Source organism: Fistularia commersonii, chromosome 23 (genome assembly GCF_037954325.1).
Source record: "Fistularia commersonii isolate RoL2024-O1a breed Wild chromosome 23, RoL_Fcom_v1.0, whole genome shotgun sequence".
Lineage (NCBI taxonomy): Eukaryota > Metazoa > Chordata > Actinopteri > Syngnathiformes > Fistulariidae > Fistularia > Fistularia commersonii.
Window position 1 is genome coordinate 209,695 of NC_141306.1, and position 27,806 is coordinate 237,500.

The 27,806-nt window shown below is 60.0% G+C and overlaps 3 protein-coding genes and 1 long non-coding RNA gene across 7 annotated transcripts in view; 2 read left to right on the plus strand and 2 right to left on the minus strand.

The window, feature by feature from the left end:
* Positions 1 to 28: 28 nt before the first annotated feature.
* Positions 29 to 10,016, plus strand: tprn (taperin). The gene is made up of 5 exons (XM_086170093.1): positions 29 to 1,048; positions 1,125 to 1,827; positions 7,419 to 7,593; positions 7,949 to 8,145; positions 8,456 to 10,016. The coding sequence occupies exons 1-5, from the start codon at positions 45 to 47 to the stop codon at positions 8,516 to 8,518; spliced, it is 2,142 nt and encodes a 713-aa protein (XP_086026219.1). The 5' UTR covers positions 29 to 44; the 3' UTR covers positions 8,519 to 10,016.
* Positions 10,017 to 10,144: 128 nt separating this feature from the next.
* On the minus strand, positions 10,145 to 11,628 carry ssna1 (Sjogren syndrome nuclear autoantigen 1). The gene is made up of 3 exons (XM_086171053.1): positions 11,341 to 11,628; positions 10,730 to 10,929; positions 10,145 to 10,328 (listed from the first exon to the last, which is right to left on the minus strand). The coding sequence occupies exons 1-3, from the start codon at positions 11,390 to 11,392 to the stop codon at positions 10,236 to 10,238; spliced, it is 345 nt and encodes a 114-aa protein (XP_086027179.1). The 5' UTR covers positions 11,393 to 11,628; the 3' UTR covers positions 10,145 to 10,235.
* Positions 11,629 to 15,663: 4,035 nt separating this feature from the next.
* ehmt1b (euchromatic histone-lysine N-methyltransferase 1b) overlaps positions 15,664 to 27,806 on the plus strand; it is a 16,631-nt gene continuing 4,488 nt past the window's right edge. The window contains exons 1-15 of one of the 4 annotated variants that reach the window (XM_086171056.1): positions 15,664 to 15,707; positions 22,491 to 22,572; positions 22,645 to 23,210; positions 23,903 to 24,110; positions 24,185 to 24,333; positions 24,738 to 24,893; positions 24,963 to 25,034; positions 25,108 to 25,210; positions 25,473 to 25,601; positions 25,926 to 26,194; positions 26,816 to 27,051; positions 27,127 to 27,312; positions 27,385 to 27,467; positions 27,565 to 27,671; positions 27,742 to 27,806. The exon at positions 27,742 to 27,806 is cut by the window's right edge and continues 58 nt beyond it. In XM_086171056.1, the coding sequence (XP_086027182.1) occupies positions 15,687 to 15,707; positions 22,491 to 22,572; positions 22,645 to 23,210; positions 23,903 to 24,110; positions 24,185 to 24,333; positions 24,738 to 24,893; positions 24,963 to 25,034; positions 25,108 to 25,210; positions 25,473 to 25,601; positions 25,926 to 26,194; positions 26,816 to 27,051; positions 27,127 to 27,312; positions 27,385 to 27,467; positions 27,565 to 27,671; positions 27,742 to 27,806 (2,432 nt within the window). In that variant the 5' untranslated portion in view covers positions 15,664 to 15,686. Of the gene's footprint in view, positions 15,708 to 19,411; positions 19,469 to 22,252; positions 22,325 to 22,490; positions 22,573 to 22,644; positions 23,211 to 23,902; positions 24,111 to 24,184; positions 24,334 to 24,737; positions 24,894 to 24,962; positions 25,035 to 25,107; positions 25,211 to 25,472; positions 25,602 to 25,925; positions 26,195 to 26,815; positions 27,052 to 27,126; positions 27,313 to 27,384; positions 27,468 to 27,564; positions 27,672 to 27,741 lie in introns of those variants that run through there. The other 3 variants (XM_086171055.1, XM_086171054.1, XM_086171057.1) reach the window with 3 other exon arrangements.
* Positions 19,982 to 21,576, minus strand: LOC147220568 (uncharacterized). The gene is made up of 3 exons (XR_015107984.1): positions 20,905 to 21,576; positions 20,405 to 20,497; positions 19,982 to 20,303 (listed from the first exon to the last, which is right to left on the minus strand). It is a non-coding gene; the product is annotated as an uncharacterized LOC147220568 (long non-coding RNA).

Sequence of the window (27,806 nt, forward strand, 5' to 3'; positions counted from 1 at the left end):
TACCGCCTCTGCCCCCCCACCCCGACCCCCGGCGCCCCGGAGCCATGTCTGGCGGAGGGGAGCTGCGCGTCCTCCGCCAGGAGGCCGGCCAGGAGAGCCCCAGGATGCCGGCCTGGAAGCGAGAGATCCTGGAGAGGAGGAAGGCGAAGAGCGGCGGCGGCGTCGGAGCCGCCGGAGCCGCCGGAACCGCCGGAACCGCCGGGGCCGCGGAGCCCGGCGGGGCCGCGGCTCCGGCGCCGCAGCGGCTCAACGGAGAGCCGGCGGCGGGGACCGTGAACGGCGGCGGGGCGGGCGGAGCGCCGGCCGCCAGGAACTACACCGTCACCTCCGCCAGCCAGCACTTCAACAACAAAGAGCCGCGGCCGGCGGCCGCCGAGCGCGACGGCCCGGAGAGCCTGGTGCTCCAGGAGAGCCTGGGGCCCCTGGAGGACAACCCCTTCATCCGCCTGGAGAAGGAGCGCCGCCGGCGGCTGGACCGCGAGAACGCCGCCCGCCCGGTGCAGCACATCCTGGAGCTGTACGGCAGCGTGCCCGGGGTGCGGACCATCCGGGCCGACAACATCATCATCATCGAGTCCGACCCGCCGCCGCAGGCCGGCGGGGACGAGGCCCCGGGGGGGCCCGGCTGGGGCCACAACGGCCTGGGGGGCTTCAGCTCCCTCAACGAGCTCCTGGAGCGCCGGGGCAGCGCCGTGACGGAGATCCGCGCCCAGGAGGTGGTCATCTACGACACCGCCCTGAGCAGGAGCGAGGAGAACCTCAGCACCCTGGGCCGGCCGGACCGGGACGAGCCGGGCCGGGAGCCCGGGGGGGGCCGCGGCAGGGTGAGCCGCATGCTGCAGAAGTTCGACAGCAACTACGGCAAGCTGCAGAAGAAGTCCCGTAGCACCGAGAACCTCCTGGACCTGGACCTGGAGCGCGGCGGCGGCAGGCCGAAGGGCAGACCGGGGGGGTCCCGGGTGGGGCCGTGGTCCCCCCCGGGACCCCGGCCTCTGCCAGGCGGGGCCCGCCTGCCCGGGGCCGAGCCTGAGGCCGTGCCAGAGGCGCCGTGTTCCCCCCCGAGCCCCCCGAGCCCCCCGGGCCCCCCGAGCCCCCGGGGTCCCCGGCCCCCCCCCCTCCTCCAGGGCACCTCAGGTCTGCCCCGGCTTCGAGATTCGCCCGGCCCCCCGCCCGGACCTGTCCCGGGCCCCTCCCGGGGACCCCCAGGCCCTGGCCCTGGCCAACCTGCGGCTGCAGTCCAGGAACTCCTTCACCGTCATCCCCAGGCCCCGGGCCCCCCCCAGGGGCCCCCCCAGCCCTCCCCCGGAGGAAGAGAAGATGGAGCGTCCGTCTCCCGGAGCTCCTCCGGTGGCTCCTCAGGCTTCGGGGTCTTTGTCCCCGGCCCCCTCGTCCCCGGCCCCCCCGTCCCCGGTCCCCCCGTCCTCGCCCCCCCTCCCTCCTCCCGCTCCTTCCCCGACCCCTCCGGACCCCGCCCCCCCCGAAGTCCCCCCGGCGGACCTCCTGCCGGTGACCAACATCGACGAGGTGGAGGTGGAGCCCCCCCGCCGGGGCCCGGCTCTGCAGAGGAGGAAGGGGAACACCTTCACCGTGGTGCCCAAACGTCCTCCGGGTTCTCCGGAGCTCCGGCGGGAACCCCCCGCCGAGGGCCCCCCCGAGGGCCCCCCTGAAGGCCCCCCCGAGGGCCCCCCGGCCCCGCCGGCCCCCTACGCTCAGATGGGCTCCCAGCTGAAGAAGCGCTACCCGGCGGCGGAGGAGATCCAGGTCATCGGAGGGTACCTGTCCCTCAGCAGGTCCTGCCTCGCCAAGATGGGCTCCACCGGCAAGAAGGTGAGAGGAACCGCCCGCGGGTCCGTGACGGAGCAGCTCAGATCCTCCACGCTCGATGGAGAAGCCTCGTGTTTTCCGTCCAATCGTTGTAGGAACTCCTTCTCTGGTCCTCTGGACCCCCAACCTTCAAGGCGGAGCCGCCTGGCAAAGGGTTCCTACGGTCCTTCTCATGCGGAACCTGGAGAACCTTCTTGAGGGTCATCTGTAGACCCTGTTCCACCCTCCCAGGGCCTGGTGGGTCCACAGCTCCTCCCGCTCAGGCCTCGGCGGATTAAAGTGCTCGGGCTTCTTCTCCGGTTCTCCGAGGCCTGTGGGGCTCTAGATGTTCTGATCCGACCCCGGGGTCCTGACCTACGGCCACGTTAAGGTCCAAATACTCACCAGATGGTGGGAGGTCTGCTCAGATGTTCCTCCAGCGAGGGTTCCACTGATCTGTGCCCATTCATGAGATGGATGACCAAGTCTCGGAGGAGAGCTCTGGCCTTGGAGGTGTTTGATTCCATGGTCCGGTCTACGTGTGTGTGTGTGAGTGTGTGTGTGTGTGTGTGTGTGTGTGTGCTCTCTGTCAGAACCCTGATGTTCCTGGTGGAGCAGACTTGTCTCCCAGGTTTCAAGAGACGTTGAGAGCGTGAACTCCTCCATCCAAAGGAGAAACGGGTGGTGACCTTCTGGATGGAAGGTCTGACGGCGGGTGGAGACACTTCTCCTCCACCTCCTCCTCCCTCTGCTCCCCTCGTCCTCCTCTGGTCTTTTCTTCTCAGCTGGCAGACCAGCAGGTCTGCTGGACCCTCTATAATTTGTCAGGAATTCTAGCCCAGTGCCGCCTGTGTGTGTGTGTGTGTGTGTGTGTGTGTGTGTGTGTGTGTGTGTGTGTGTGTGTGTGTGTGTGTGTGTGTGTGTGTGTTTCCAACGAACCCTTTCATTGTGTGCTTCACGAGGAGCCCAGCAGGAAGGGAACGTTCTGCATGAACGTCCCAGAACTGGACCGGGGCTGGCTTTGTGTGTGTGAGTGTGTGTGTGTGAGTGTGTGAGTGTGAGTGTGTGTGTGTGTGTGTGTGTGTGTGGGGGGGGGGGTGTCTGCAGAGAGGGGTGATCCTGGACTCTCCTGCACCTTCATCTCCACACAGTGGACTCTTTGTTCTTCTGGGAGGGTGATAGCCCCCATCCTCTGTCAGGACTCAGAGGTATGAAGCTCATCTGAAGCTCCTCGAGCCACAGGACCATCAGGAGAAGATCCTTGAGGTTCCACGTGCCGGCCGGGTCGACGTTCTCCGGGGGTCACTGAGGCCTGGACCCGGTCCTCCAGTAGATCCCGGAGGTGGAGGGACCAGGTCCTCCAATAGGACCCTGAACCGGGTTCCTCCGGTTGAAGTCCGATCCCTGGGTTCTTGCGGACCGTTGTCATGGAGACCCGCGTCCTCCTGCAGACTATTATGGGATGCCGGCGCCCTGTGGGCTGAGGAGGTGTCGGGTGGAGATGCAGAGGTTGAGAAACCAGGGGGCGGGTGGAGGAAGTGGCTCTTCTCCTCTTCCTCCTCGGTTACTCTCACATCTGCCAGAACGTCTGGACTTTCACTTCCTGCTTGATGATGTCATTAGCAGCGGCCAATCAGTGAGGGGTGCGGTGTTCTGATGCCGTCCGGGGATCCGGGGGGGTCTGGGGAGTCTAGGGGGTCTGGAGGGTCTGGGGGGTCAGGGGGTCTGGAGGGTCTGGAGGGTCTGGGGGGTCAGGGGGGTCTGGAGGGTCTGGGGGGTCTGGGGGGTCCAGAAGGTCTGGAGGGTCTGGTGGGTCTGGGGGGTCTGGAGGGTCTGGGGGGTCTGGAGGGTCTGGGGGGTCTGGGGGGTCCGGGTGAGTCCTCTAAAGATGGCCGCCTCAGACGGGGAGCAGGACTTTGGCGTCAGTCCTGAAAATAACCTCCATTCAAAACCACTTCCTGTCGCCCTCATTCAGCCATCACTCATTTCACCTTTGTTTCTGTGTGTGTGTGTGTGTGTGTGTGTGTGTGTGTGTGTGTGTGTGTGTGTGTGTGTGTGTGTGTGTGTGTGTGTGTGTCCAGCGTGTTGAGTTGGAGCCTAAAGGGTTAAAGTCTGCAGGCTGGCAGCCAATGAGGGGCGGCTCTGCAGGTCTGGGCTCCAGGTGTGAAAGTCCAGGTGTCTAATCATTGACCAGCACACACACACACACACACACACACACACACACACACACACACACACACACACACACACACACACAGGAACAGAAAACATTCCAAAATAAAAGCTTCATTCTGCAATGAAGCTGCAGAGATTATCTCCATGAACCACCTCACCTCTCCAGTTCTCTGGTTCTCCTGGACTCTGGTTCTCCAGTTCTCTGGTTCTCCTGGACTCTGGTTCTCCAGTTCTCTGGTTCTCCTGGACTCTGGTTCTTCAGGTCGTCTCTGGGCGTTGGACTTGAGAGTCTTCTCTGTCCTGGTCCTTCCTTTCTCCAGAATCGGAGTGGTGTTCCAGGAGGACACCTCAGAACCTTGGACCCACCAGGGAGTTCTGGGTTGAGACCTCCATGTCTGAGCCTCAAACATGGCGGCCCGGCGACGGGACGAAGGTCACGCGACAACCAGGAACAGGAAGTGACCCTGGCGGTGAAGTCAGGTGTTGTTCACCAGGTCACTTGGTTCGAGGGAGAAGATTGCAACCAGAAGCTCCACGCGAGTGTCAGACGGTTCAGTTCTGACTCCATGGACCTACAACCAGGAGGTCTAGATTGAGCTTAGCCTCTGGAAGGTCTGGCTGTCGGCTGCTGCTGCTGCAGCTGCTCCTCTCAGGTGGAGATGATCTGAGAAGATCAGGAGCTGCTGGAGGACGTCACAACCATCTCTGTGTTTGTGTGCTTCCTCCACATGCTGGTCCTCCTGCATCCTTCCATGGACCTGCTCCTCCTCACTCAGGTGTTTGGGACCTCTTCAGAACACACACACACACACAGACGCACACACACACACATGCAGCTTGGTGGACCTTAACCAGCCACTTAGCCCACGCTGGTCTGCACACGTGCAGCTCTGGAGAGGCCCGGTAATTAGGACTCAGCAACAAAGAGCCACTGTCACGGACATGTTTAATTCAGTGTGTGTGTGTGTGTGTGTGTGTGTGTGTGTGTGTGTGTGTGTGTGTGTGTGTGTGTGTGTGTGTGTGTGTGTGCGCGGACACCTGGGCTGTCTGCTGCTTGTTGGTTGTGGTTCTTCATCTCCACCCTTATCAATCATTTCACCTACAGGGCTGCCTGACACACACAGACACACACACACACACACACATACACACACACACACACACACACACACACACACACCCTCTCCCTGTGTCATATATCCATGGTGCCTGTCGCCAAGGCAACTCCAGCCGCCATTCTATCCTGCCATGAGGATTCCTGGATAAGGACTCACACTCCCCATGAGACACACACACACACACACACACACACACACACACACACACACACACACCAAGTTAGTGTTGATGCTTCACCCCTGGTACCGAGTGTGTTAATGATGCGAGTGTCACTGCAGCTTCGACTCCACAGACGTCCACCCAGCAGTGTGTGTGTGTGTGTGTGTGTGTGTGTGTGTGTGTGTGTGTGTGTGTGTGTATAGCAATGCAGAGGTCTGAGCAGGTTATGCGAGTGTGAGCAGAGGGTGTGTTTACGTCCAGCAGGTTTGTAGTTTATCTGCTGAAGGAGCCAAAAAAGCTGTTCCGCCTCTTCATCTCCATCTCATCTCCATCTCATCTCCATCTCATCTCCATCCTGGAGGTCTCTCTGACAGGTGGAGGTGTGGCAGAAGTTGTACTGATGTTTGGAGCTAACACATTTAGCTGCGGCTACGTGGAGAAGATCCTGTGAGGTTCTCCACCAGAAGCCGGGCGTGCAGGATCATCAGGTCCTCCGTTTCCCGGCTCAGTGAAGACCAAGTCCTTCTACCTGGTCTGGCGTGTCCCACTCAGGACCAGAAGCAAAAACTCCCGGTCGTTTGGTGGTTGCACCTTTGAGCCCCGAGAGCATCTCCAGAACCCGGAGAACAGAGAGAACCGAGAGAATCGAGAGAACCTGCTCTTGAAGGGTAGATAGTGGTGCTTTTGTTCCTTGTGTTTGGTTCCTCTGAGAGCTGCTCCACCTCCAGGACCCGACCTGGAACCTCCACCCCAGGTCCTGCCCTGGAGCAGGTGGACCTGCTGCTTCTGGACCCAGAGCCTGGTGTCTGGTTCCGCTGCGGAGGCTGGTCTCCACAGGTGTGGTCAGGTGGCAGAGCCTGGAGCTCAGATGTTCCCTGCAGCTTCAGCGAAGGTGCTAATCTTGGCGCTGCTAATGTTATCAGCTGCAGATTAATCTGATTGGACGGCGTGGCGACCTTCTCTGACCCCGAGGCACCGAGAGGCTTTCACTTTCACTGCCAGGGTGTGCGTGTGTGTGTGCGTGTGTGTGTGCGTGTGCGTGTGCGTGTGTGTGTGCCTGTGCATGAGTGTGTGTGTGTTTCATGAAGGATCAGATTTCCCATTAGGCCCCGCCCCCTCCTGGTTGTGGTGGAGAAACCCTGAGGTTCTGGATCCTCCACCAGGTTCCTCGGGTTCCTCTGGCCTCAAAGCTCCTGGAGAACCCTGAGGAGGGTTCTGAGGACCACCAGGACCCTGTTGTGAGGCCGCGGTGGTTCTGCAGGAAACCCCAGGAGGAAGCCGACCTTCACCCGCTGAGCCGGGTTCTTCTCCTGAAACCATAAAGTCTTCTGTCAATGACTGACAGGCTTTAGAGCTCCAGGGTCAGCAGATCCACCTTCTCCTCCTGCCTTATCGCTGACGCTTCTCCCAGTGGACTTCCCGGACCGCTGGATCAGCTTCTCCTCACCGTGGACCTTCTTCCTCCGCTGCGTCCACAGGCTGGAGAACCCCGAAGGTCCCTCAAGAACCTGCGTGAGGCTCACGTGGATCAGCTGAGGCTTTTCATCTCCCTGAACCTTCTGGCTATCTGGGTGCCTTGGAGCTTCTCCTGTGGAAGTGTCCTCCTGGCCCATGGTGACATCATGAGCTTTATGACCCAAAGGCATCTCTGATGTCAGACCAGCACCGGGTGAAGGTTCAAGTTGGGTGGAGAAGGTGGAGGTGGAGGAGGGTCAGTTGGAGGCCTTGTGATGCAGATTAAGGCAGATTTAGATGTTGGTCTGCAGAGGAGATGGAACGCAGTGGAAGTATGTGCAGTATTAGCTGGTGAAGTTCAGTCAGCTGACCGGCTCCTTCTAGATCCTCGTTCCAACGTACGTGAAGACGACGCAGAAGGTCCGGGTCCTCGGCGGGTCGACCTCAGGTGACGAGGAGGAACCCGATGGTTCTTCAGCTCCGCTCATCCAGGAGACGGCGCCCTTTGACCTCTATAAAGACAAACATCTGCTCAACGGAAGGAGATCTTTATCCCCCCCGTCGTCATGGCGACGCCTTCCTCGTCTGCCGACGTCCCGCCGCGGGTGGAGGTTCTCGGGTTTCTGAGGGAACCCCGGCAGGTTCCGGTGTGTGTGTGTGTGTGTGTGTGTGTGTGTGTGACCAGCACTCTCCATGTCTTCCAGCTGAAGATCTCCTTCAACGAGGCGAGTCTCCAGAGCACCTTTGAGTATCCATCGGAGAGCAGCTGGGACGACGACGACGACGACGACCAGCAGGACGCCGGCGCCGCCGAGCCGCAGCCCAGCATGGTGGGACGGATCCACCTGCCCAGACCCAACATGAGCAGCTCCTCCAGCGGTGAGACCTGGACCTGGAACGTATCTTCTCGTGGTGTCACCTCCACTTTAGCATGATTTCCCTCGGGCTGTGAGAAGGTGTAACCCGGCAGCTTCCAGAGGTCTTCTCATGGAGCTCCAGGAGGAGGGAGGAGAACGCGGAGCACCTGTTAACTTCATGCCGTCGTTTAGAAACATGAAGGGTTTCAAACTCAGATGAATCTGAAATCAACTCAGGCAGAAGTTTGAGGAGAAGAGAACCTTCTGAAACCACGGCTGACAGCGCCCCCTGGTGGAGAAGCTGTGAACTGCAGGGAGAAGATTGATGTTGAGACTTGATGCTGCAGCCGTTTGAACCCCCATCTCCAAACCTCCAGATCTCTCCAACTACATCCCCAAACACTCGGTGGACTTCAGCGCCTGGCAGGAGTACAAGCACGACGGCGGCGGTGGCGGTGGAGCAGGAGCTGGAGATGGAGATGGAGCTGGAGCCGGAGATGGAGATGGAGATGGAGATGGAGGCCTACAGGAGCACGGCGCTGCTGAGCAGCCGGCGGTGACGGAGGAGGTGATGGTGAGATCTTTCTCCTTGTCAGCTTCTTCACAAATCCAAAGAACATCCAGAGGCAGGAGTTTCAGAGCTTCAGGAAGCAGGAGAGGTCCTGCTCCCGTTATTCTTCTCCCTGCAGGAACGTGGAGGCTTCTCGCGAGAAGCCTCCACGTTCCCCCGTATCTGCATTAGGTTCTGCGGGTTCTCCGGGTCGGGTGAACGATGGCGCGTGTGAGGCCTCATGATTGGTCCAGAGTTAGCCCCGCCTCTCGTCCAATCAGGGGCGGGATAGGGCGATGAATGCATCCCATAATGATCTCCTGCGTGTCCTCAGCTCACCCCGGCAGACAGCTCCTCCCTGTCGGACTTCAGCAGCGAGCCGGCGCTCTACTTCTGATTGGCTGCCGCCGCCGCCGTGGGAGGAGCCTCGCAGGAGCTGGCCCCGCCCACGCCCTCCACCTTCTTCGCGCTCTGGACCCCAAAGGAGCTTGGCTGATGTTTCCGTGGCGACGGCGCCGGTGTTTTTCCTCGGAGAGCCGGAGCCCCGCCCTCGACGCCGACCTTCAGTGTTACCGTGGCAACCTGTTCCGAAGACAGCCGGCCGTCACGGCGACCCCGGGAGCCCAAGTTGCCGGTCCTCGTCTTCGGACCCGCGAGACGGCACTGACCCCGACCCCGACCCCGACCCCCCTGGTCCTGGAGGGTCCAGATAACCACTTGGGCTGAGGAGACCAGCATGGGCATGTGGATCAGAACCTGAATCCCCTGCCAAACCTCCTGCAGATCCACCTCACCTGCCCACCTAGCGGGTCCTCCTCCTCGCCATGGAGGCGTGTCCACCTGCCACCTGCAAACCTCAGCTGTTTCCTGTGTAAACGTGTGTGTGTGTGCGCGCATGTGTGTGTGTGAGGGTGTCAACTGAGGCCCCCCAAACAGGACCTCATGTACTTTTACATTCCACTCAAAGATGACCACTGAAGAACCATGATCACTCGTGTGTGTATGTGTGTGTGTGTGAAAGCAGTGTGTGTGTGTGTGTGTGTGTGTGAATTTGGGGAAACAGATTTTTTTTAAAATTGAGATTTTTTTTATATTGGGTGAAGAGCCACGTCTCCAGCAGATGATTTTAAGGTCCTACTGCCAACCACTGGTGTTCCAGCCGGGTCCTGGTCCACCTGGTCCTCCACCCCTAGGTTCTCCCCGCCTGAAGAACCCTCTGCTCCACCTGGCTTCGCCCTCAGCAGACCCTGGTGTCCTCAGATGAAGCCAAAGGCGTCCCCCGCTCGGCGGGCGAGTTGATCAGTGCAGGAACCTCCACCCGCTGGTCTCGGGGCTTCTGCTCCGCCCCCCCCTCACGGCGAATGTATCGTCCAATCGGGCGACGGCGGTCCTTTAGATGATTCCGGAACCCCTCGCTTCCAGGTCGGTCGGCTCCGTCGGCTCCCGGCTTCTTCCGCCCGGTGGTGTCGGTCCAACGTCCGCTAACTTTGAGCGGACGTCAGTGACCCGGAAGCTCCTGGTGGCTCATGGACTTCTGGAACCTTCCCCCGCCCCGATCTTCTGGCAGAACTCGTGACTTGTGCCAAAACCCGTGGATTCGGTGCGACTCGGTTCCTCGCGTGAAGCCGCGGGAAACGAGAACCTCTGAGAAACGAATCCTCCACGTTCCGAGGCAGGAGAAGCCCCGGACCGTGAGGGCCCTCGGCCCCGAGGAGCCCCTCCAGCCTGGACTTGGACCTCCGTGATCCCAGAGACAGGAGGACCTGCAGGGCCCGGCCTGCTCTGGTCTGCAGACCTTCATGTGCTGAGGAACTGATGGGATGGAGGGTTAGGAGACACTGATGTCATTACTTGTACACATGTTCCTCCAATAAATAGACTGGAAGAAACACAAACACTATCTATGTGTCATTCAGACCCTCCCATCTCCATCCATACCTCCATCCATACCTCCATCCATCCATCCATCTATACCTCCACCTCTCCTAAGGCAATGGCTTAATGAGAACCTGACACCTTGAGATGGAGGGAGAACCTTTATTGGGATCAAGAGGTTAAATGTGCAGTGGATGGGAGAACATGACCCTGGAGGTGGGAGGGGGTCTTCTTCTTCTTCAGTGGTCCTTCCTCCGGGGCTCCGTGGCTTTGCTGAGGTTCCCGGCCTCCTGCTTCAGGACGCTGAGCAGGGACTGGGAGCTCTCCAGGATCTGCAGGAGGAGCACAGGAGAGGCTGAGGAGGGTCAGGAAGCTGCTGAGCACATGTTGTTCTTAATAATGGCTGCGAGGGAGTGTGTGTGTGTGTGTGTGTGTGTGTGTGTGAGACTCAGGGACAAACACCCTGAATGTTCTCCTGCAATCAGTCATCAGATGAAACCTGCAGAAGGTGTGTGAGACAGGTGACCTGTCGCAGCGCCTCAGTAGGAGCTCTGGTGTCCACTCTGGTGACCAGCGCCGCCTCCAGGGTGGCGGTGCTGAGCTTCCCCTTTGTGACATCACCCCCTGTGTGACATCACGACCATCTCCATCCCCTCCTCCTCCTCCTCCTCCGGAGAGACGGGAGGATCTCCTCGACTCCTCTCCGGTGTTTCTCCTTCGCCCCAGGACCCACCTTGGTGTAGGCGGCCTCCGTCTCGGCGATGGTGCGGTCGAAGGTGGCGCGGGCGGCCAGCCTCTGCGCCAGGCTCTCGTTGACGCGGCTCAGCTTCTCGCTGAGGACGCGGATGTCGTGCTGCAGACGTTCCTTCTCCTCCTCCTCCAGACGGATCTGACGGTTCAGCTCCTCACGCTTGGAGCACAGGTCCTCGATGCCTGGGGGGTCAGGAGGACACGGGGGTCACTTCTGGATCGGCCTGCGATCACGGTTCCACTGAAGCTCCAGGTTTAATCCCTGCAAACATCTCCCTCTGGATGGCCTTCAGCTGAAGTGAAGCCTAACATCAGCCAATTAAACAGCGATTTCAAACCCCGGAAGGGGAAAAACACCTCTCATCCGGGTTCATAAAATAAATGCAACCGGGTGGGATATAAAACACCAGCTGAGATCTCGTTTTAATGATATACAGAGTATTTTTGACTCCCGTCCAGGAAATAGACGCTGACCAGCCGTTACGATCAACCGGACCGATTAGCCGCCGCTCCCGGTGAGCTCGCCGGCTAAGCGGGTGACGCAGACAGGACTAGTTGTGTTAACTAGCGGCGCGGGTGGACGAGCAGACTCACATTTAACCAGTTCATTGTTGTAGGTCTGCAGGGCGGCAGCCTGCTGGGTCATCGCGGGGCTCGGCTAGCTTAACGTCCCGCGGACGCGACGCTCCGGCCGGCTAAACTCTGCTCGCTGCTCCGCGCCGGTCAGTGCGTCATCTGGTCCGGAGGCGGAACCCGGAAGAGGAGCTGCACATGAAGCCGATGGAAAATCTAGGTCCTGGTCCCGGTCCCGGTCCTGGTCCTGGTCTTCGAGGGACGGAGCGGCGGCGGCGGGTCTCCCGGACAACTGCTCCCGACCCGGGCTTTGAGTCTCCTCCTGCCCCGCCTCCCGGGCGCCCTGGCTGGCTGCAGCGCCCCCTGCTGCTCCGGAGGACCCGGCCTGCCGCTGCAGCCTCTGGTCCGGGTTCCGGACCGGGAACCGAGGCGGTTCTTGGAGATCCACAGCTTTAACGTGTGCCGTGAGGATAGAGGTGTGGAATGAGTGTAAGAAAACCACAATGTCGTTTCCTGGAGAGCGCGGACAAGACGGCGTCCTCCGGCCTCTGCCGGAGTGTTTACCACTCGGTGGTGTCCAGCGTCATCTTCTACGCTGTTGTGTGCTGGGCAGCAGGCTGGAGACAGCTGACACCAACAGACTCAACAAGCTCATCAGGAGAGCTGGATCTGTCCTGGGAGTGGAGCTGGAGTCTGTGGTGCAGGTATCAGAGAGGAGGATGATGAAGAAGCTCCTCAGCATCATGGACAACGTCCATCACCTCCGGCATGGACACTGACATCCTGTCAGAGCTCTTTCAGTCGTAGACTGATACCACCGAGGAGCTCCACTGAAAGCCACAGGAGGTCTTTCCTACCTGAGGCTATCAGACTTTTTAATTCCTCTTCCTTCAGCTGCAGGGAATCTTCAATCTTTGTAGTTACTGCTAACAGCTAAGACAATTTATATTTCATTATATTTCTTATTCTTCCTCCTTTCCATTATTATCTATTACTGTTATGTTTTTTACTTGAAACTCTGGCACAACAATTTCCTTCGGGATGAATAAAGTTGTTCTCATCTCATCTCTCACCAACACCACCTGCCGTCAAACCGCCGCAGATGATTGTCGGGTTTGTTGCTTCGCTGTTGCAGCAGCTGTGGAAGTGGAGAAGTTGACCGTGTCTGTCTGGACACAATCCTGTCTCAATGCTCTTCATACTCTTACGGGAGGTCGAGCCATCGTCCCTGGAAGCCGACATTCCCGGCTCCTCCTGGCGTGCCCGAGTGTCGTGGAGGCCTCGCCGCTCCCCCGCCGCCTCCTGCTCGCGGCTCGTCCATGGCGGCTTCATTGCAGGGAACCAATTTCCCCTTGGGGGTTAATAATGGATAAATGATGAGGTATCTCCAGATGTTCCACCAGCAGGTCTGCACGCTGCGTCAGTGCCTCCTCCGCCCACGTCAGGCTTTAAAACAATGTGTTCTGGCCTTTGGATTGTGGAGGAGCAGGTCTTCTATCCATGGAGGAGCTCTGAGGAGAAGACCAGCACACTGTGACAAGGTTGGATGGCGTTTGAACTTCCCTGAAAACAAACTGGAGCTGTGACTTTGGCTGTGTGAGGAGGAAAGAAGCCCTGACTCTGCATCTCCTCACACCCTCTTGAGATCCTTGTGTGTGTGTGTGTGTGTGTGTGTGTGTGTGTGTGTGTGTGTGTGTTGTGTGTGTGTTACATCATTATCCATGAATTAAAGCGAGTCCAATAGAAGGCCGCCGTCCTCCTGCTGCTCCTCCCACACACTCAGTAAACCTTCAGCGTGACCTCCTGCTCCGTCTCCTCCCTCAGGTTCTTCAGGTTCTCCTCTGGCCACCAGGCTTCACGCTACCATCGGATTCATCACGCGCACCAGCTCGTCTTCACTGTTTGGTCTCGGCTGGTGGTCGGAGGCGTCGACGCCACATGTGGAAGAGCGGGTGAATTTCTGTTTGTGGGTCCGGCCTGACGCCCACCTCCATCCTGAAGATGAGCTCCACCCTGAAGATGAGCTCCACTGTGGCCTGGTGTGAAGGCCAATGGACGGATGTCCTTATTTTTCAGTTCCTGCTGACAGAGCTCACAGACAGGACCGGCCTCTGGGACGATGGGCTGATGTTCTGTCGGCGTGGTGAAGGTCTTACATAAGGACTGGTTTAGAGAGCCTGCTGGGGGGGCTGAGGATGAGGAGCCACATCCCATCAGTCACAGAGGAGGAAGGAAGGAGGAGGGGAAGGAAGGAGGAAAGAGGAGGAGGAAGGAGGAGAAGGAAGGAAGGAAGGAAGGAGGAGGGGAAGGAAATAGGAAGGAAGGAGGAAAGAGGAGGAAGGAGGAGGAAGGAGGAAGAATGAATGAAGGAAAGAAGGAGGAAGGAAGGAAGGAAGGAAGGAAGGAGGAAGGAAGGAAGGAAGGAGAAAAGAGGAGGAGGAAGGAGGAGGAAGGAGGAAGAAGGAATGAAGGAATGAAGGAAGGAAGGAGGAAGGAGGAAGGAAGGAAGGAAGGAAGGAAGGAAGGAAGGAGGAAGGAGGAAGGAGGAAGGAGGAAGGAGGAAGGAGGAAGGAAGGAGGAAGGAAGGAAGGAAGGAAGGAAGGAAGGAGGAAGGAGGAAGGAAGGAAGGAAGGAAGGAAGGAAGGAGGAAGGAAGGAAGGAAGGAGGAAGGAAGGAAGGAAGGAAGGAAGGAAGGAGGAAGGAAGGAGGAAAGAGGAGAAGGAAGGAGGAGGAAGGAGGAGGAAGGCTGTGCTGGAGACCGAGAGGCAGAGATTCAGATGTTCATCTGAAACTGTCTGTTCCACCAAAAACAGACGTCCACCTCCAGACCTTTAACATCCATCAAGTCATTCGTCCTTCAGCCCGCCTGAAAGCGACAGAACATCTCAGAGTCTCGGTGGAGTAGATCTAGAAGAAGAACAGGCTGGTTCAGGTTTCATTCTCTCTTCCTGCCCGTTCAGCCTCTCCATCTGCAACCCAGCTATCAGACACATCCCACCTCAGTGAGGAGACCTCACATCATCTACTCATTCTTCACACCTGAGATGGACAAACCTGAGGACACTTGTTCACTCACTGGACCTCTGGTCTGGCTGTGGACGGCTCCTTCCCTCATCTGGAGCTTCTTCTGTCCAGACAAGGACCGGCCGAACGCTGGAGAGTAATGGGGTGAACGCCGCAGAATAATGGGGTGAACGCCGCAGAATAATGGGGTGAACGCCGCAGAATAATGGGGTGAACGCCGCAGAATAATGGGGTGAACGCCGAGGAATAATGGGGTGAACACCAGAGGAAATCAGCACCAGAAAAAAACTTTATTTGTCCCCAAGAGACCATTGGGGGAGCGTGTAGGGATGAGGAGGTGAAGATCATCTATCCATCCATCTTCTGCTTCTCCTGCACTCAGGATCGCGGGGATGCAGGAGCCGATCCCAGCTGGCATCGGGGGAGAGGTGGGGTTCACCCTGGTGAGAGATGGGGTTCACCCTGGTGAGAGATGGGGTTCACCCTGGTGAGAGGTGGGGTTCACCCTGGTGAGAGGTGGGGTTCACCCTGGTGAGAGATGGGGTTCACCCTGGTGAGAGGTGGGGTTCACCCTGGTGAGAGGTGGGGTTCACCCTGGTGAGAGGTGGGGTTCACCCCGGACCGGTTGCCAGTGGATCGCGGGGCCACATATATAGATGAACAACGTGTCATTCACTCATTCAGTCATAAATAAGGGTCAGTTTCCCCAATTTTAGTAAAGAACCTGCATGTTTTTAGGAGGAAAGTGGAGAACCAGGAGGAAACCCATGCAGACCTGGGGAGAACATGTCTCTCTCTGTGAGACTCCTCACAGAGAGAGACCTGCCCTGGTCGGATCCAGCTGGGGGTCTGAAGCACTGCACCATTGGGGCGCCAGAGACCTGGCCCAGCGGCCGAAGACTTAGGGTGACAGTTAATGGGGTGAACACCACAGAATAATGGGGTGAACACCAGAGTTATGGGGTGAACACTGCACAGGCGTTGTCCGTGGATGATGCGGGTATTTAGTTTCCTATGTGAGTACGGGGTCCGGATCTGGGTCCAGGTCCGGGTCCAAGTCCAGGTCCAGGTCCAGGTCCAGTTCCCGGTCTAGGTCCAGGTCCGGGTCCGGGTCCGGGTCCGGGTCCGGGTCCAGGTCCAGGTCCAGGTCCAGGTCCAGGTCGAGGTCGAGGTCGAGGTCGAGGTCCAGGTCCAGGTCCGGGTCCAGGTCCGGGTCCAGGTCCGGGTCCGGGTCCGGGTCCAGGTCTGGGTCCCCCCGTGTGTTTGTTGTGGCTGCGCGCTGCGCGGGGGGCGGGCGTCCGTCATGGTGACGTCACGGTGGGCGGGCTCCAGGTCCAGGCACCATGGCTTCGGTTGGGACCGAGGTGAGTGAGGGAGCCTCATTGACGGCGCGCTTCTTTGCCCTTTTCTCGGTGTTCCTCGTCCCGGGCGGCGGGCGGCGCGGCTCGGCCCGGGGCTCCCGGGCCGGCCGGGAGCTGCGGCCCGGCCGGGGGTGCGTGTTTCCCCGCGGGCCGGCCGGCGGCAGCCGGGAGTCTTGTGCTTTGTGCTCACCGGAGGGCAGCCGAACGTGCAGGAAGATGCTGCGCCCCGGAACATGAATACTCGGCCGGGGCCGCCCGGGAGTCGGCCCGCGGCCGGCGCTCATTCATGTTCCCGGCCGGCGTCGGCGTCCCCGCTCCGCTCCATATTTTAACGGTTCCGAATAAAGTCGATCCCGGCCGGGCGGCGGGTCGGAGCCGCCGCGCCGCCCGGCCGCCGCAGCCCGGGCTCGGCGGCCCCGCGGCCGGCCGGCCGGGCGGGCGAACCGGGCGGACCGGACGGCCGCCGCCGTCGAGCTAGCCGCTAGCACACATGCTAGTTAGCGGGAGCTCACTTTGTCCGATCGGCACCGAAACGGGCTCCGCGGCGGAGGAGCGTCCGCGGAGCACCGGGAGGCTGACCGGGGCCGCCGGCGGATCCCAGCCTCCCGCGGATATGACCGGCTTCCCCCCGCTCCTCTGTCGGGACACCGTCCGGCTCAGAGGGGGGCTGCCGAGGCGCTCCGGCACCACAACTACCACAACTCCTGCAACTATGCTAACTACCAAAACTATGCTAACAACTCCAACTAAACCACAACTCCTGCAGCTATGGAACTCCCACAGCGATGCTAACGACTGCATCTCCAGCGCTTCCATCCAGTCCACACCAGGTCCACTGACTGTCCACCCCAGCAGATACCTCGGTTAGACCCACCGCACAACTAGTCTCGGTCAACTAAACCCGGGGCACCTTAGCTAACCTGACCAGTTGACGTATCGGGCTTCGGGAAAGGAGGGTCGTGAAGACATCGTGATACTTCCTGGTGTTCCCGTCCAGACCCTCCCTGGAGGTCCAGCAGAGGGTGAAGGAAACAACATGTAGATGATATCTGAAGATCTACGTGGTGGTCCTCAGGAGACGGGGAGGATGTTCATCTCCAGTAAATTTTGCCGTTGCTGCTGCGTGCGTTGTGTTGCATTGAGGTGTTGGACGGTGGTGACGGCCGTACGCTTGAAGGTGCGGTGGTGTTATCTTCGGAGCTGCTGAGGGATCTTCAGACCTGCTGAGACGTCCTCTGCCGTCGGCTCGTCGTCTGGTTCGGTGTTATGTCTTGAGAGTGTCGAAGGGCCGGGCCGGAGGAGCGCCGCCGCCGCCGGCTCCGTGTTCCAGCTCTGGTCTCCATGACGGGCCATCTCAGGCGGTCCATCTTCAGATGACCTCGTTTCTACTGACCGCGCTGGAGGACCGGCTGCTGCATGGAGACCTTCTGTCTCAGAGATACTGGGTTCAAAAGCAGGTCAGACACCAGAGTTCTTTTCCCGGGACCGGAACATGACCAACCTTCACGCCTCAGTAGATGTTGGAGGAATGATTGTGGACTTGTTGACCTTCACCCTTTATTTTTGACCCTCTCCTCTGATGTTCAACCAGAGCCTGACGGCTGTGGTCCACATCCAGCCTCCGCTTTGACGTGAACCCCCGAGATGATGAGATTTATCCTGTGTCAGATAGACAGTCTTGCTTCTTCTAAAGAAGCCAGAGTAAATGAGCAAATAGCCACGCTGGAGCGAGAAGCTCCCTGGAGACCCGAGCAGCCCCTTAAATCACAGCGTTTGACTTTACACACTTTGTTCCATCAAAATAGTCCTAATGAACAGCCACTGTGTCTCTGGACAGGTGTTTTCAATTGGTGTGTGTGTGTGTGTGTGTGTGTGTGTGTGTGTGTGTGTGTGTGTGTGTGTGTTAGCCTGCAGTTGCTAAGTGACATGAGAAGCAGGCAGTGGAGCGTCTGGGTTGTCGTCACGTGTATGTTGTTGTTGGACGGTGTCTTGAGAGGTGGAAGGTCCGGTGGGAGATGCCATCAGGCTGGAGGGTCTGACTGCTCCGGGACGTTGTTGATGTTCTGCTGCGTGGTGGACGTGCTGCACCGGCGGAGAACGTTCATCAGGTGACGATGGTGAATTATGGATGGTATCTCTGATGTGTGTTCTAAATCTGGAGCTGGGATTGGGGCGGCGGCAGATGGAGGTCGAGCTGCAGCAGCCCATTCTTCTCCAACAAAGACGCCCCCAGATCAGCCCTCCTCCTGGGCCTGGTCCTCCTCCCGGAGAGCCGACCCGCCGGCGGGGAGATGAAGACCGGAAGGCCTTCCAGACGGTGCTAATGTCATCAGGCCGAGTAAATCAGGTCTTACTGGTTGCAGGCGTCTCTTCACGGGGCTGTAAAACTCAAAGCGCCGCTTCAGGGCTTCATGTTCCCTCCGCGGTCCTCGTGGTCTTTGTGCGTCACGTGACGGACGTCGCCGTCGTAATTACACGGTTTGGCCGAGACGTCCGATGGGTCGCTGCTCCTCACCGTCTTCAAAGAGGCCCGAAGGCGATGTAGACCGGGGCGACCTCTGGGTGACCTCTGGGCGACCTCTGGGTGACCTCGGGGTGACCTCGGGGTGACCTCGGGGCGACCAAACGGACGCCGCATTCCCGCCACGCAACTCGGAGCTGTCCGACCTGGAGGACATCATCTCAGGAGACACAAAACTGGAAGAGTAGCAAAGCAGGGTTTGAGTCCAAGTCCCATCCAGGGTGGAGATGGAAGCTGCGCAGATGAATCTGGATTTACTTTGGTGAGGATGGAGTCTGAAGGTGGCCGAGGTGAAGGGTTTTCTTCAGCAGAGGAGCGAGGATGGAGCTTCTCCCTGGATGAAGCAGCAGAGTGATGGTCGCAGCAGGGGAACTCTGGCAGATAACATGCTGAGGTGACAACCTCACCAGGAGCAGCGGTTGGCGTTCAGGGCTGATCTACACCTCTGGAGATCAGGAGGCCACAAGACCCTGGAGGTTGACCAAGACTGTCTCCCACTTTGTGAGCATCTGAGCTGGGTATTGATCTTCTGTGGTGCAGAAGGTCAGCAGCGGTTCAGCCTGACCCTCAGATGGTCACCACTTCTCCAGAGGAAGCGATAGGAGTTTGGAAAAGAACTTGCTGTGAAACCTGCAGAAGATAAAACCTCTTTGTCTTGGAATCCATCTCAGTCGGCGTTGGGAGAGATGGTCTCTCTGGGCAGCAGGAGGACTCCCTGGACCTACTCCTTCCAGAACATGTGTTCTGAGGGCAGCAGGTTCTCCTGACTCCTCACCTTCATGGCGCCTCCTGCTTCTCCCAGCCCATGTCTGATGTGAAGCCCAGATCTTCACCCTCAGGTATATGGACCATCTCTGAGGGCCACCTCCAGGCCACCGGGAGGAGGCACCGGCACACCTGAGAACCTCGCAACCTCCCGTCCCGTTCAGACGCCTCCGTCTCCGTCCCAGTCCAGCTGTGGTTCCACAGACTCGAACCTCTTGGAAAGAACTTCTTAATTCTGCCTGAAGCTCCACGCAGGAGGTGGACCTTCATTGGACTCCAGTGGTGGTGGTGGTGGAGACAGATGTCTCGGGACCTCCGTCTGGAACGGACATCAGCTGGAGATCAGCGAGGCCTGCTGTCTGCTGGAGACCAAACCAACCCAAGCAGGATACTGAAGGACATCTGGCATGAAACAGGAACCTGAGGACCTCAGGCGATGGCGCCCATGTTCTCGTCCCTCTCCGCTCATGTGGAACGGGTGAGATGAAAGTTGTAGATGTGTGAGGTGTTCAGGGGTGAGTCCAGGAGAAGGATCCGCCAAAGGTCTGGAAAGCTCCAGAAAGGGCTTCAAAGGTTGAGCCATGTGCTTGACCTTGGAGACCAGGATGGTCGGTGCCGGCGTGTGAAGACCGAGGCCACAACCAGGTGGAGCAGCCCAGACCTTCATTCCACTCCTCCAGGTGGGAGTTCACCTCTGGAACATCAGCCATCAGCTGATGGTTGGAAAGGTGTCCCGCATTCATCGTGCTGTCGAGGAACGTCCCCCTTCTCCTCCTAGGAATCCTAACATCTGGGCCTGGTCCGGTGGCGTCGAGCGAGACGTGGTCCAACACCCAGGACCAGAACCCCTCGGCCTGAGGCTCTTCAGAGCTCCTCCTCTTCAGGGTCTTGGAGGCTCTGGAAGTCTTGCTCCTTCCACTTTGTCCTGTAAAGAGAAGACCGACTGGACGTCAGAGAACCTTCCTCCTCCCTGTGGAGCACGCTCTGTGGACCTCTGTGGAGACCCTCTGTGGAGAAGACCAGCAGAGGGAGCCAGCGGGTCACATGACCTAGGTGCAGGCGGGGAGAAGAAAAGCTGGGATCCATCTGGATCTGCTCGGCTGGACCTTCCTCCCTCTCTGGCTCCTCTCCTCGGTGGAGGCCGTGAGAAGAAAGCAGCTATGAAGAGGCTGGAAAGCCGTGTCAGCTCCACGCTCTGGTTGGTTCTCAGAGGTCTGAGTCCAGCAGATGCAAAGTCCAGCTTTCCTCCATGGTGGTCCTCTGCAGTGTCTGCTGCTTCACGCTGAGATGTTCCTCGTTGTCCAGGACTCCATCTGACGTGGAAGAGCAGCAGGTCAGACGCTGCCGGCCGAGGAGACGAGATGAGAATCCGACCTCCTGAAGATGTGGATTATAGAGCCGCCCGCATGTTTACCTGCTCTTTCTTCTGGCGGCGTCAGAAGGTCCTGGGATGATCTGAGCCAGACGTGGTGCTGGGTGGGGGTCAGACCTCCAGCTCCTCCAGGTTCTGTCAGAGAAGAGCGAATCTGATGGTATCATTAGTCTGGACGGTGAAGTCCTCAGAGGAAGAGGGAGAAGAACGGTGGATGATGAGATGTTGGGTGATGGAGCTCCCTTCAAGCGGGGTCACTGCAATTATCTTTGTGTTTGAAGCATGCAGAAGGTCCAGGTGTGTGTGTGTGTGTGTGTGTGTGTGTGTGTGTGTGTGTGTGTGTGTGTGTGTGTCTGTGTGTGTGTGTGCGCGTGTGCGTGTGCGTGTGCGTGTGTGTGTGCGGTGGTGGTGGGGGGCTGTTGTGCTCTGCACAGGCACTGAGATGTTTTGAAGGCCATTAGAAGCCAGGTTCTCCACCTGGAGGGTTGAGGGCACCGAGGGCTGCCAGATGAAGAACAGGACCATGTGTGGTCCAACTCTACCTGCAGATCCCGGCAGCGACTCCTTCTTCTGGGCCTTCCTCCATGCTGGGTTCTGGCTCCAGGTCCCCCCTGGAGATGATCCAAGCTGAGGTCCAAGTGTGATGATCCCTCAGATGTTGGAGCGAGCCTCTGGACGTGGTGGCCCCTTGTCTCTTGTTCTTGTCTGCTCCTGCTGTGGGACCATCGGGCCTCTGGCAGCAGATCTGAAGATAGACCGGTGTGTCTTCTCCCGATGTCACCGTCCCGCTGCTGGAGGAAGAGGCTCTTGTTTCATTCTTCCCACTTTGTATCTGCTGGATCTGAAGACCTCCTTCCCGATGGTGAGCGCGTCTTCTCCGCTCCAGATGTGGGCTTTGCGTCCTCCAACCCTGATGTTCTCCACCTAGTGGAGAAGGGCTGCAATGGCCAGGTTGTGTCAGTAAACAGTGGTTGTGAAATGGCGGAGATCTGCAGACGGCTCCTCTGCTCCCTTCCCCCTCTGCTTCTCCAACCAGGAGCTCCACCGTCGGCCACCAGGGGGAGGTCTGAGGCCGGCGCTCTTCTGGACCCGGTTCTCCTCCGTCCCGAAGACTCGTCCCAGGCCGCGGAGGACGAGGTGTTCTCCCGAGCCGTCGGCCCGGTGACGCCGGACCGGGTTTTGTCCTCCGGACTCGGACGAGCGTCGCAGAAGGATCCACGGGGACCTTCATCCTGAGGCCTCCTTCGCCGGAGTCCAGGTCGGGATCAGGTCTCCGGGGTTCCCGGCGGTCGGAGAGCCGGAACCTTCGGGGTTCAGGGAGAAGGGAGGGCTGTGATTGGAGCGGAGCCCGGAGGCCCCGCCCACTTCTTTTGTTTACGTCTGTTTTGGAGGCCCGTCTGAAGGAGGCGTGGACCTTCTGGGCGCCAGCAGGAACCCGGGCTCTTCCCGCCGTCCCCGGAGATGCGGAGGTGGGACGGGCTCGGACAGAAGCCTGGAGGGAGAAGACAATGGAGGAGCTCCGGGGTTCTCCTCCTCCTCCACCTTCTCCCCCCGCCTCGCTCTGTGACAAAGACCCATCGCTGCCGCCCCACCCCCACCTTCTGGACGGGAGGAGGCTTCTGTTCATGTGCACTCAGGCCTGCACCCTCAGGCTGGAGGAGCTGAGGAGCTGAGGAGCTGGAGGAGGTGGAGGAGCTGAGGAGGTGGAGCTGATGAGCTGGAGGAGGTGGAGCTGAGGAGCTGGTGCTACCTTTAGTCTGAATCAGCCAGATCTCCAGCTCCAAACTGGAGATGATCTTCCTCAAACAGTCAGAACCTCTTGCTCTGGTACCACCTCCATCTGCAGAAGATGGAGGAGACCGTGAAGATCCCTCTCGTCTCCTGACCCGCTCTGAGTTCAGAGTAATGAACAGGAACGCTCTCCAAACCGATCAGATCATCGTCAGATGTTCTTCTACCCAGGTGTGAAATTCCAAGCTCCTGGGTTGTCCAGCGTGGAGATGGAGGAGGTTGAGGAGCGTGGGGTCTTGACCGTTTCACCGGTGGTGTTTGTTGTGGAGATGGAAGAGATGGACCTTGTGTTGTGGTTGACGTCCGGTGTGAGATGACCTGTGGTGTGTGTCTCCAGCCCGCCGGTCTGGTCCAGGGAAGTCTCCCCAGCGCCGCCAGCTCCAAGAAGGAGGGTCTGGACCTCGAGGACGCCGACCCAGGTAGCACCATCATGGCGTCACGTCCTGCGTGCGCCCGCTGCTCCTCACGGACCTCCTGGCTTTGCTTTGCAGATGGGAGCCGCGACGCCGCGCTGAACGGCGGCGAGCCGGACGGCTCCTGGCGCGGGAGCCCGCCGGCGCCGGACCTGGGGGGGGCGGAGCCGGACCTGGGGGGGGCGGAGCCGGACCTCGGGGGGGCGGAGCCGGACCTCGGGGGGGCGGCGGACGAGAACGGCGTGTCGGACGAGGAGACGCCGCACGGCTCCGTCACCGGGAGCAACGGCTTCATCCTGAGCAAAGCCCCGCCGGCGGGGGAAGCAGGGGAAGCAGGGGAAGCAGGGGGGGCATCAGGGGCCTCTGGACCAGCAGGACCAGCTGGACCAGCAGGACCGGCGGGGCCAGCAGGTCCAGCAGGGGGCCCCTCCGGATCCCCCCACAGGACTAACTGGTCGCCCCCGGCCCCGGCGGGGGGGCTCGGCACCAAGGCCCCCCCGCCGGGGCCGGCGGGCGCCCTCAGGACCGACCCCAGGACCTCCGTCGGACCCGGGAACCCAGAACCCAAGAACGCCCCCGGACCCGTCCTGGTCCACAGAGCTCGGAAGACCATGTCCAGACCTGCTGTCAGCCTGGAGCAGAAGGTGAGTCAGGACACGCTGCTCAGCTGATGACACACTCAGATGTTTAGATCCTCCTCTTCTCCTGCGGGAGCCCCTTCTTCTTCTTCTACTTCTTCTGGAGAAGAACGGGCTCCTGCAGGCCCGTCGCCTGGAAGGTTCTTACACACTCAGTCCTCATCTCCTCCTGATCACGGCCTTTGAGAATCGATGGTCACCATCATGGTTGGAGATCCCTTCAGCCTCCAGCTCCCTGACGGGGGTCAGCTCTCCTCCTCCTCCTGCAGGTGGAGGACGGCGCTGGAGGTCCAGGCCAGGATGATCAGATCAGATACCAGATGTTCCACAGGGTCTGCCTGGAGAGCAGGAAGTTATTGGTCAGGGAAGTCAGGACGTCCTCCTGATGGTCTCTTGGTGAACGTCAGGACGAGCTCCTGGTGGTCTCTTGGTGAACGTCAGGACATCCTCCTGATGGTCTCTTGGTGAACATCAGGACGTGCTCCTGGTGATCTAATGGTGAACATCAGGACGTCCTCCTGGTGGTCTCTTGGTGAACATCAGGACGTGCTCCTGGTGCTCTAATGGTGAACATCAGGACGTCCTCCTGGTGGTCTCTTGGTGAACATCAGGACGTCCTCCTGGTGGTCTCTTGGTGAACGTCAGGACGAGCTCCTGGTGCTCTCATGGTGAATGCTGATGCTGGTTGTCCCTCACAGCTTCTTAAAAAGGAACTGCGAGAAGCTCAGAGTGCCAAAATGGAGACGAGCGCCACGGCTGAGAAGACCTCACAGCAGAACCCCGCTGAGAACCACCTACCTCAGAGGCCTCCTGACACGCCGACTTCAGCGCATCTGGCTTCGTCCACCTCACCAGCAGATCCCGTTCCTAACGCACCTTCACCCGCACCCGCCAAGCTCCAGATAGGTCAGTGGGGCTCCGGGGCGAGGGTTCTCCGGCAGGTTCCTCGTCTGAAGGTTCCTCCCCCACCTCCTCTGCAGGCCCTTACCCCGGAGGGCTGTCGTCCAGGAAGAAGAAGCGGAGGATGGGAATCTACAGCCTCGTCCCCAAGAAGAAACCCAAAGTTCTCAGGCAGCGCACGGTTCTGGAGATGTTCAAGGGGCTTCCACCGGAGGACAAGAGCCCGGAGGTCCGTCTGTCCGCCGAACATCTCGGTAGTTTGTGGGCACCTCCGGTCAGAGTCCTGGGGTGCTTCTCGTCAGAAGGCCGCCGGAGCGTTTAGAGGAGAAGATGGAGAGGACGTGAGCCAGAAACAGAACCCAGCTCGATCTCCACCGAGCTCCTGCCGGCCGGTCTTCTGGAGGGGTTCCTAAGCGGAACCCGCTGTGGTCGGCCGGTCCTCCATCTTCTCCTCCCCGGCTTTGCTCTGTTGAAGCCGAGGTCTGGTCTGTCCCAGGTCCCGGCAGAAGGCACCAGCGGAGAAGACCCCGGCTCTTCTGCGTTGGCTTTGGGGAACCTTCAGCCCGGTCCTGGGACGTGACCTCCGGCGTCGCCGTCGGGTCACTAACCCTGTCCTCCTGTCTGATCTCCAAGACCAAGTCGGACGTGAACCTCAACGGGGAGAAGGCGGACAACGGTTCTGAGGAGGAGTCGGAGGAGGTGGACTCAGAGGAGGAGGAGCATCAGCGGCGGCGGGAGGAGCGAGGCGGCGTCCAGGAGGCCAGTCCGGCGTGGGATCCCGTCTCTCAGGTCCCGACCTGCTCAGATGTTCAGGGCGGAGCTCCTGGACCGGCTCTGACGTGTCCTCCTCCTCTGCAGGGAGGAGACGACCAGGACTCCGAAGACTCGGTGGACGACGAGGGCGAGGAGGAGGACACGGAGTCCGACCTGGTACCGCAGGAAGTGGCATCACGTGGCCGCGATGTCACTTCCTGTCGAGCTAACGCCGGTCCTTCTGCCGCAGAGCTCGGGGTCCGGCTTGAAGAAGAGGCTGAAGAAGAAGACCAAGGTGGACGGCGCCTGGCTCAGGCCCGCGAGGAAGCGGAAGAGGAGGATGAAGGTCAGAGGTGAGAACCTGACCCGAGACACCAAACCTCCTGGATCCTGATCTGATTGGATGGAGCTGCTGCTCCACCTCCTCCTCTTTGTCCTCCATCTTCTCCTCCTCTCCCTCGTTCTGCTCCGTCTTCTCCTCCTCCTTGTTCTTCTCCTCCATCTCGTCCCTCTCCACCTTCTCCCTCCCCTCTGACGGAGACGTCCGGCCCCGGTTCCTCAGCTGTGTCGGGTGTTTGTGTTGGAGAACGTTCTGACCGGCGGTCCTCTCAGCAGATGTGGAGCCCCTGGTCCAGGCCGAGGCCGCCGAGCCGGAGGAGGTGGAGGACTTCACCCGGATCCGGCTGCCCCGGACCTCCCCCCTCAGGCCCCCCCCGGAGCCCCACACCTCCTCGCTGGACACAGGTGACCTTCTCATCCTGGTGTAGCCCCCTTGAATTTCACCCCGAGGACAACCGGAGGAGCAGGACCTCCCAGGGTTCGATGTCTGAAGGCCCGCTGCATCATCTGGGCCGCGACTGGACCCGGTCCGTCGTGTAGATCCAACCGGATCTACGTGATGGTTTCACGTTGTCCTCAGCCCTCTGAGAACCAGGTTGCCGTATGGCCTTCTGGCGTGAGCCTACGGGTCTCTTATGGCTTCATGGAAGGAGAAGCCGTCGGGGGTTCGAGGTCATCTCCGTAGACGCCCGACGTGAAGCCGTCCTCCTCTGTTCTGCGTGTCTTCAGCTTCCGCCGTGGAAGAAGCTCAGGAGCTCCCGCTCTGCAGCTGCCGCATGGAGACGCCCAAGAGCCGGGAGATCCTCATCCTGGCCGACAGGAAGTGCATGGCCACGGAGAGCGTGGACGGACAGCTGAGCCGCTGCCAGGGCGCCGTCCTCAAGCAGGAGATGATGCGTCCCTCCAACTCTGTCCAGCTGCTGGTCCTCTGTGAAGACCACCGCAACGGCATGGTCAAACACCAGTGCTGTCCTGGCTGCGGCTTCTTCTGCAGGGCTGTGAGTACACCGTGTGTGTGTGTGTGTGTGTGTGTGTGTGTGTGTGTGTGTGTGTGTGTGTGTGTGTGTGTGTGTGTGTGTGTGTGTGTGTTTGTGTTGGTGTGTGTCTGTGTGTGTGTGCGCGCGTGCGTTGTGGTCTGAGCTGCTTGAGACAAATGAAGAAGATAGATGGTGGAACAGAAGTGAAGGCAGGTGCCAACACACTCCACCATAGCTTGTAGTCCACCAAATTCCAGAGGTCCACCACATCTAGAAGTCCACCAAATATGGAAGCGAACCAAAACAAAAAGTCCACAAATCCAGAACTCTGCCAAAACCATGAGTCTACTGAGTCCAGAAGTCCACCAATTCTCTAAGTCCACCAAATCTAGAGGTCCACTGAATCCAGAAGTGTTTAGACCCCGTCAAAACATGGACACCTTCTACCAAGAGGTCGGAAGGCCCATGAGAGATGGAGCTCCTGCTCCCATCGGGTATCTCTTCAGCCCCTGCAGGCCACCTGGGTTCCTGCTGACCACCCCTCGCTCGGTCGCGGTCCTTCTGCCCGCGGTCCCGCCTGCCCCGCGTCCTGGGACACCTTCTCGTGCGGCGGTAACCCCGAGGTTGTGGTTGTGGTCGCAGGGAACCTTCATGGAGTGCCGGCCGGACGTCAACATCTCGCACCGCTTCCACCGTCCCTGCGCCTCGGTGCTGAAGGGGCAGAGCTTCTGCCCCCACTGCGGGGAGGAGGCGTCCAAGGCCAAGGAGGTGACGGTGGCCAAGGCGGACACCACCTCCACGGCGGCGTCCTCGTGGGCCCCGGGCCCGCCGGCGCCGCCGCCGACCCCCGAGGGCCGTGCGGACACCACCACGGGCAGGTGAGTCCTCGGCCCCCGCCGACGCGGCGCGGCGTCTCCTCGGCCGCCCCGTCCCACTCCTCGCCGTTTGTCCAGTTCTTGTCGCCCGGCCGCAGGCTCGGACCTCGGCGGGCGCGCCGACAGCTCGCTGCCGGCCCGGCCCGGCCCGGACCCCGAAGCCCCCGCCGGGCCCTCCGGGACCCTCCTGCCGCCGGCGCCGGCGTCCCCGGGACCCCCCAGGGAGACCCTGGAGAGCGCCCTGGCGGCGCTGGACACGGAGAAGTACGTCTGCGAGGGGGGGCCGGAGGCCCCGGGCCCCCAGGTGACCCTTCCTCCTGTCCGCTTCGCTCGCAGGCCCAAGAAGCTGCGCTTCCACCCCAAGCAGCTGTACCTGTCGGCCAAGCAGGGGGAGCTGAAGAAGGTCCTGCTCATGCTGGGTTAGTCCTCCGCCGCCGCCGCCGCCGCCGCCGCCCGCCGCCGCCGCCCGCCGCCTCCTCGCGTTCGGTCTCCGTCTAACCGCCTTGCGCCTTCCAGTGGACGGGATCGACCCCAACTTCAAGATGGAGTCCCAGAACAGGCGCACGCCGCTGCACGCGGCGGCGGAGGCGGGCCAGAAGGACGTCTGCCACATGCTGGTCCAGGTAGGACCTCCGGCGCCTCGGCCTCCGTCCTCGCCGGCTCCGCTGACAATGACGAGGCTCCTCCTTCCAGGCCGGAGCTAATTTGGACATCTGCGATGAAGACCAGCGGACCCCTCTGATGGAGGCCTGCGAGAA

Excerpts from the sequence above, each read along its gene's own strand:
- tprn (XM_086170093.1), top strand. The coding sequence starts at position 45 with ATGTCTGGCGGAGGGGAGCTGCGCGTCCTCCGCCAGGAGGCCGGCCAG. Across the intron at positions 1,049-1,124 it reads GAGGCCGTGCCAGAGGCGCC|GGCACCTCAGGTCTGCCCCG; the intron begins GTGTTCCCCCCC and ends CCCCTCCTCCAG. Across the intron at positions 7,594-7,948 it reads CATGAGCAGCTCCTCCAGCG|ATCTCTCCAACTACATCCCC; the intron begins GTGAGACCTGGA and ends CCAAACCTCCAG.
- ssna1 (XM_086171053.1), bottom strand. The coding sequence starts at position 11,392 with ATGACCCAGCAGGCTGCCGCCCTGCAGACCTACAACAATGAACTGGTT. Across the intron at positions 10,930-11,340 it reads CAACAATGAACTGGTTAAAT|GCATCGAGGACCTGTGCTCC; the intron begins GTGAGTCTGCTC and ends CTGACCCCCCAG. Across the intron at positions 10,329-10,729 it reads CGGAGGCCGCCTACACCAAG|ATCCTGGAGAGCTCCCAGTC; the intron begins GTGGGTCCTGGG and ends CTCCTCCTGCAG.